This window comes from Cucurbita maxima, unplaced genomic scaffold (assembly GCF_002738345.1).
Source record: "Cucurbita maxima cultivar Rimu unplaced genomic scaffold, Cmax_1.0 Cma_Scf00012, whole genome shotgun sequence".
NCBI classification, from domain to species: Eukaryota; Viridiplantae; Streptophyta; class Magnoliopsida; order Cucurbitales; family Cucurbitaceae; genus Cucurbita; species Cucurbita maxima.
The window spans coordinates 2,012,652-2,020,259 of NW_019272028.1; the positions used below are offsets into that span (position 1 = coordinate 2,012,652).

General features: G+C 37.0%; 2 protein-coding genes across 3 annotated transcripts in view; one reads left to right on the plus strand and one right to left on the minus strand.

Annotated features, from left to right (window-relative positions):
- The window catches only part of LOC111487297 (protein TONNEAU 1b-like), a 4,151-nt gene extending 2,431 nt beyond the window's left edge, over positions 1-1,720 (minus strand). For both annotated transcript variants that reach the window (XM_023134674.1, XM_023134673.1), the window contains exons 1-4: positions 1,484-1,720; positions 714-846; positions 390-478; positions 114-236 (exon numbers count right to left, since the gene is read on the minus strand). In XM_023134674.1, the coding sequence (XP_022990442.1) occupies positions 114-236; positions 390-478; positions 714-846; positions 1,484-1,570 (432 nt within the window). In that variant the 5' untranslated portion in view covers positions 1,571-1,720. The remainder of the gene's footprint in view (positions 1-113; positions 237-389; positions 479-713; positions 847-1,483) is intronic.
- A 1,327-nt stretch (positions 1,721-3,047) lies between these two features.
- Positions 3,048-6,320, plus strand: LOC111487203 (leukotriene A-4 hydrolase homolog). The gene is made up of 4 exons (XM_023134511.1): positions 3,048-4,071; positions 4,816-5,049; positions 5,130-5,456; positions 5,845-6,320. Exons 1-4 carry the CDS (start codon positions 3,088-3,090, stop codon positions 6,148-6,150), a joined length of 1,851 nt encoding a protein of 616 aa, XP_022990279.1. The 5' UTR covers positions 3,048-3,087; the 3' UTR covers positions 6,151-6,320.
- The last annotated feature ends 1,288 nt before the right edge of the window (positions 6,321-7,608 follow it).

A 7,608-nucleotide genomic window follows, 5' to 3' on the forward strand; every position in this document is an offset into this window, starting at 1 on the left:
TTTTTTTTTTTTTTTTTTTTTTTTGTATGAAATAATAATATGAAAATATACACCATGAATATTTCAAATTTGTAATTAAGATATTCAAACGTTTCTGTTAAGATCCAACTAACCTCAAATTTCAAGAATCCCTCAAGAACATCCAAGAGCAACGGTCCACTATCTCCATTTCTGTTAAGATCGTATCCGTTTTTACTACTAAATTCCTTCAATTCAGCTTTCCAAGAATCTTTTTGCTGCAGAATCAAAAGACATTAGAATTCATATTACTTCGTACATCCTTCTTTTTTGGGTCTGATCTCCTATTTTTTTCTTTTTTTCTTTTTCTCGGGGGGTGCGGGGGTCATTGGAGGACTTGAAACATATGAAGGGACAATGTGCTCGATTACCATATTGCACTCTGGGAGATAAACTTTTAGAGTGTGGTTTAGCTGAGCCCAATCTAAATATTCACATATTAGAGCAGAAAGCAGCCTCCCTGCAATTAAAATATAAGATTACTTCAAGTACTGAATCAAACTAAAAAGTAATCCAGTTCACCCTTGACCCTTCTCGAACCCTATACATGAAAATTTTACATCTTAGACTTGTAACTTCAATTATCTATAAACCAATGGAAGGCACTATAAAAATCCCATTAGCACTTCTTGGGGCACATTATATCAAGCTGAACAACATAAACTATTTTGATTTTATAATATTTGTAGTCGAACCTGATGGTGAAGCATGAAGCTGTTTTGCTCGATCATTGCAACTACCAAGTAATGCAGGTGGCAAGCCTTCGTCTTTCTCGATTACACGATCCTCTTCTTCAATTGCCTCAAATACACTAGCTCTAAGTTCAGCCTAACCCAAGGGAAACGAAGGAAGGGAAAAATGATTTGTTATATGGAACAGGACATCTGAAGTAAAGAAATGTACGGTGAGATAATTCAAGAACTTCGATTAAATAATGAAGACTCCTAACACCAGATCAATGTCAAAGCTGAATATAACTCAAGAATAATAATCGAAGCGTATGAAAAACGGGAACAAGCTGAAAGACAGAACATGATTAAGTAGATGCTTCCGCTACATCAGGGGACATATAAGAAATTATCTCCAATCAGTTCAAGATCCCAGAGCTCTAGAAAGCCCTAACTTCGTTTCATAAAATATAGCTGAAAGCTTAGGAGGGTGATCCAATTTTCGAAGTTATTACATTGTAATTCCAACCAGCTTAACGCTAAAAAAAGAGAGACGAAGAATTATTCACTGTCCTCCATCCTACGTCCTTCCAAATCTGAAGGTAGAAACAAAACCCTAGCTTTAACCTATCTCATTCTGTAGTCCTCACCAACCAACAGCACAAGTACCCCCAAATTCCGAGAAATCTAGAACAAATAACACGAGTAGAAGATCTGTAGCGGCCGGAAGAGATGAAAATCTGAACGAAACAACAGCTTAAAATTCAAGAATGCGACGGAAAAAGTAAAAGAATTACACGGATCTTGGCGAGGACGCCCTTCTTCTCGAGAGTCCGAGTGACAAGGGTCTTCAAGTCCATCATTTCTCTCGTATAATCGTCCATCTTCGTCCACTCCTCCTTCGCTGCGCTGCTTCCTCGTTCAATGTGAAGTTTTCCCCGAGCTCTACGTGAAGAAGGCGCGCGAGAACATCAAATAGAGAGCGGTGGGGATGAAAATGGGAGCGCACCAGAGCAGAAATGGAAGATGGAAAATTGAAAGCAAGGCAAAAACTCGTGAAAACGAATCGTGAAATCGTGACCGTCACTTAAACAGGAACTTGGGATCCAATGGACGGTGCAGATTCCTTCACATTACTCTTTCGTCGTTTGGGCTGTGGGCCTCAAGCCCAAGTACTTCAGATGCTTTACCAACCTATTTCTCTTTTTTTTTTTCAGGATATTGACGAAAATATGAAAATTTTAAAAATTCTATTTGATTTTTTTATTTCTTATTTTTAAATAAATTCTTATCAAAATTCCTAAAAATAAAATATACATTTTTTTAGTTTTAAAACTTCATTTAATTTTTTTAAAATGCGTAAAAAGTATAATAAAAAAATAAATGATCCATTAGTAAAAATATTTTTTATACAAATTATTTCAATGAAAAAACCCAACAATTAAAAAGTAAAAATTATAATTTTTTATTAAATAAATGTATATTTATAATTTAACCCGTAAATGACAAAAATGGGCTGAATGAAAGTAACAAAATAAAAATAACCAAAGAGATCAACAGGGCTATAAAAGTATTTTTACTGTAAAAATATTAAATCACCACGACGTCAAAAGGGTTCTTTCTATATGCTTAGTACAATGTAATAAAGTAAACAAATTGAGACCGCAAATGATGGATTAAATAACAGAATAAAGCGCTTGTCTTTATTATCGATAATTATTCTGAAATTCCAATAATCTTTAACCAGAAGTTATGTCCATTTTTTAATTATATAACTTAATCAATTAAAATATTAGAAGTTTAAGTATACACTTTTAAAATACATATTATAACTCAAATAAAATACTATAAATTTATAATTTTGAAAAAATATTTGTTAATATTTTTTTTTGTTAAATTAAAGAATTTATTCTATGATTTTAATTATTATGAATTTATTTTTTAATTTAATAAAATAGACTAAATTAATAAAAATATACTTGTATTTGTTTTAAAAAAATAGCTTAAAAATTTTAAAATTTTCAATAATACTCATAAATTTTAAATTTTTTTCTGTGTGGATGTGTTTTTGAAATTAAAAAAAATAAAAATAAAAGTATTAATAAAAATTTTAAAAAATTCAAAGAATATTTTTGAAACATTTTTAAAATAATTTTGAACCACTTTACAAATTTTATAGTATTTTTTAGAAGTTTAAAGGTTAGATTCATTCATTTGGCCCAAAAAAATATTCACAATTTAACATTTTTTAAATTTAATATTTATTATTTATAAAAAAATGTGTAGGTATTCATAGGCTTCGTTGAATCGACGCCACGTGGCCCTTGTCCGTCCCTATAAAAGGCCTCTGCAACTCCACTCTCTGAGTTCATAATCCCATTTCTGTTGTTCTTCTTCGTCAATGGCGCCTGTTGACCCACACTCTTTCACTGATTCTTCCCACCCTCTGACCGCTCACATTTCCCTCTCTCTCTACTTCGATTTTCCTTCCACCACCATTCATGGTGTTGCCTTAGTTTCTCTCTCCAATTCCCACTCCGGTCCTCTCTCCCTCGATACTCGTTCTCTTACCATTCATTCTGTTCTCCACCCTGAATCCCATGCCCCGATTCCCTTCTCGCTTTCTCCTCCCGACGCGATCAAAGGCTCTCTTCTATCCGTTTCGCTCTCCGGCCAGTCCTCTTTCCTCGTGATTTACACTACTTCTCCTTCATCATCGGCTCTGCAATGGCTGACGCCTCCCCAGACTTTTAACAAGACGCATCCGTTTGTTTACACACAGTGCCAGGCTATTCATGCTCGTTCTATTTTTCCCTGCCAAGACACTCCGGCGGCGCGTGTGCGTTACTCCGCGCGTCTGAATATTCCTCAGGAACTGTCGGCGGTGATGGCCGCTCGGAGTGTGAAACGCCGCCCGCCGGTTGCCGGCGAGGGTTCGAGGTTGGCCGGAGGGGTGGATTTGTTGTGGATTGGTGAAGGGAGAGTGGTGGAAGAGTTTGTGATGGAGCAGCCGATTCCACCGTACTTGTTTGCTTTTGCCGTGGGCGAGATCGCGTTCAGGGAAGTTGGGCCGAGGACTAGGGTTTATGCGGAATCGGTGCCCTCGGTGCTCGATGCTGCAGCGAGAGAATTTGCAGGAACAGAGGAGATGATAAGGCAAGGCGAGAAGCTATTTGGACCATATGATTGGGAGCGATTCGACCTGCTGGTGTTACCTCCGAGCTTTCCTTACGGTGGAATGGAAAATCCGAAAATGGTGTTCTTGACACCGACGGTGATCAAGGGGGATTCGACGGGGGTGCATGTGGTTGCTCATGAGCTTGCTCATAGCTGGACTGGGAACCTGATCACTAACAAAAACAACGAACACTTTTGGTTGAACGAGGTACCGTTCTTTTTCTTTTCTGTTTGGTGTTTTCATTGCAATTTCCTCGATACTACCGTACTTAATTTTGTTCATCAGGTAGTTCTTGTTTAGAAGATCCTAGTTTTGGCTGTTTATGGTTATGAACAATACACTTTACTGTAAAATGATACCACCAAAATGCTCTGATACCTATTGTTGTAATAGGAGTGAAGCAAGATCAATCGTACTCACACACTCACAAACAAAAATTAAGCAAAGAGATATAAAGATTTAGGTGGTTCAGTGAGAAGAAATTCCCTTGCATCCACTTATTGTAGTCGATCATTCAAGGTGTTTACAAGTGTATCTCTCACACTCTCACACTACAAAGTATCTCCCAATTGCCTCTAGACAAATGCAAACTCTCACACTCTCACACTACAAAGTATCTCCCAATTGCCTCTAGACAAATACAAAATGGCAATAACTCCACGGTAGACAAACTTTTATATAGGCTAGCAATATTAGTGATATACATGAATCAAGATGATTCGTGTATCAATAATGGGAGATAAAGCAAAAATAGGAGAGGGAATGTACCAAAAGTGTATATGAATCCGAAATGCATGAACCGATTCTTCATGATAATTTACAACACTCTCCACGTGAGGTTAGAAATCAATCGTGTTGTTTTGACAATAGGAGGCTGTTTTGTAGTTCAAGTGCTTTTATTTTTCTTTCCTTTTTGTAACACTGTTCTTCTTTGGGCACGGGTGGCCACAGGGTTTTACAAGATATGCAGAAAGGAGAATTGTTGAGGTTGTGCAAGGGGAGGATGCAGCTACTCTTAATATAGGGATCGGTTGGAATGCTTTGAAAGAGGATGTTGAAAGATTTAAGGATAATCTGGAGTTCACGAAACTAAAATCGAACCAAGAAGGTGTAGATCCAGACGATGTGTATTCTCAAGTACCGTATGAGAAGGGTTTTCAGTTCGTATGGCGTATCGAACGCCAGGTATGTTAAACTATTGTTTCTTCGAACTGTATCGAACTTTTTCTTTGAGTATTTGCTGTAATATTCCTCTTAATTTTTAGGTGGGAAGGCCCAAGTTTGATGAGTTTCTGAAGAAATATATCGAAACCTTTAAATTTAAGTCGATCGATACAGAAACGTTTATTGATTTCTTGAAAGCAAACATCCCTGGAATAGAGAAAGAGATAGATTTAGAAATGTGGACTGAAGGCACTGGTATCCCTCCAGATGCTTATGAACCAGTTTCTAATTTGTACACGAAGATCCTATCGCTAGCCAATGAATTTAAGCTTGGTAAAATGCCGAGGGACGATGAAACTGCTGCTTGGGGAGGTCGGGAATGGGAGCTGTACTTGGAGAATCTGCCCAAACCTGTTGATGCCTCACAGGTACACATTTCTCTGATCATTACATTCTTATTTCTATATCCTCGGGCCCGTTTTTGGTCAAATTGCAAACTTAGAAGTGACCGAGATATCTTAATCACCGAGCTATGCTTACGTTTGTCGACTTTCAATTGTTAATCTTGCCCTGGAAGCCCATTTTGCCTGGATAATTTGAACAGGAATTCATAGTGTGTGATCAAGGAGAAGTTTGAAGATGCTTAGCTTTGCATTTACTTATTTCAGGGTTTTCTCTCTTAGTTAGGATCCTGAGTCTTTATTATCCATGTTTTCTGGAAACCAAAGATACCGTTGTGTGAACGGTAGCGTTGCTTGATTGAGACTTGACGTCGTATTAAGTTATATATTTGTTCCTTCTGTTTGAATGTGCTAGATCCAGGCGCTAGACGCCCGCTATAGGTTCTCGAAATCAAAGGATTATGAGGTGAAAGTTGCATTTCTTCAACTTGCTATTTCGTCGAAATTTCGAGATTGCTATATCGAGGTTGAGAAAACATTGAAGGAAGTTGGGAGAATGAAGTACCTCCGCCCGCTCTACAATGCTCTAACACAAGGCCCCGGGATGGAAGAAGAGAAGATTTTGGCAAAGAGATTATATTGTGAAGCCCGTGAGTGTTATCACCCGATCGCTCGAAGGGTTGTCGAGACCGTCTTTTCCAAGAACATGGCAAGTCTTTAAAGCTAGCACCATACCTCTGGTGCCCCCTAATTTGTCAGGTGCTACTATTCCATAGGGAAGTCTCTCTAGCATTGTGGTCTAAACGTCTCTGGGTTACTATTTTCCTTTCTCGATGAAATGTTAAATAACTTTTTAACATAAAGAAAAAGTAAAATTAAGAATATTTTGTATGGTTTACCGTTTAAATTATAAAATTTAGGTAGAAAATAATGGTCTCGATCCAAATGGCGATGGCTGTGGAAATGGGGACGGCGACGGCGACGGGGCAGCTACAGGAGTGTAGAGCTGCCCGACCATGGTGGCCGGAATAAGGGCATTGGGGTGATCTTTAATCCTATAAAGCGGCATTCCCATCTCAAACTCACGATACTGCCCCGGCGGCGACGGGACACTGTTTAGGTTAAAGGCGTCGTTGCCATGCTCATGGGCAGAGATGATGGTCGTCGAAATGCAGCACAGTATTAGACCTACCAGCAATGCGGCCTCTCTCATCGGAGACTTCTTGTGATAACCGCCATGGCCGTTAATCGGTCAGATTGGTGAAATTGGTTCGGAAGATGTGGTTTAATTTGCAGTGCCATTTGTGGGTTTGTTTTTAGTTCAACCCGTGCGGTAAGGATTCACTAATAATCGACAGTCAACCATACGATGACAAGTTCTTTTTCGGGCATTTGGACACACCGCTAGTCACTATAGAAATTGGCAATGTTCGAGATCATTATCTTGACACTGAAACGAAGATGTAAAGAATAATTTAGTATGATTTTAAACTTGTGGATAAACAACAAGGGCTCGATCAACATGAACATCACACAATTCACCTTTTCAAACTTTTCACCTATCGAGTTACTCTTGATTTCATCTATTGGGTTACTCCCGATCAATATTACTGATTTAGCTACAAAACTATTCTATTAAGTTGTTATGAATGATTTTTTTTATTATTAATTTGATAAAGATCAGTGGTTATGAACGCTTTATTTTTATTAATTTGATAAAGAAAACGAATAAAGAAAGCGCTTGGATCGGATTAATGTCATCCAATTTAATTATTTTTTAAGCCACTTGAGTGAAACCAGTGTATTTTATTAAGAACCCTTATGTCTTACAATAGAGAGATTGTGAATAGTAATCTCTCTTGAATGGTAAGATACTCGAAAAAAAAGAAATTAGTGTAATTTTTATAATTATTACGTTAATATATATATATTTGAAATTTATAAAATTTATTTTATTGGCAAGTAATTTGACGGATAATATAACGTATTGAAAATAAATGAGGCTCCTTCTTCGATACAATATAATTGAATAAAGATGAAGTGAAGGAAAATATAATTTAAATAAAAATTCATGGATTATATAATTAGAGGATATAAATAATAAACTGAACATAATTAATAATTATATCATGAGTCTTAAGGGGAAAAAACCAATCCGGTTTAAAAAAGGAAAAAAAAA

Coding starts and splice junctions, on each gene's coding strand:
- LOC111487203 (XM_023134511.1), top strand. CDS start 3,088: ATGGCGCCTGTTGACCCACACTCTTTCACTGATTCTTCCCACCCTCTG. Junction 4,072..4,815: donor AACACTTTTGGTTGAACGAG/GTACCGTTCTTT, acceptor GGGTGGCCACAG/GGTTTTACAAGATATGCAGA. Junction 5,457..5,844: donor AACCTGTTGATGCCTCACAG/GTACACATTTCT, acceptor TGAATGTGCTAG/ATCCAGGCGCTAGACGCCCG.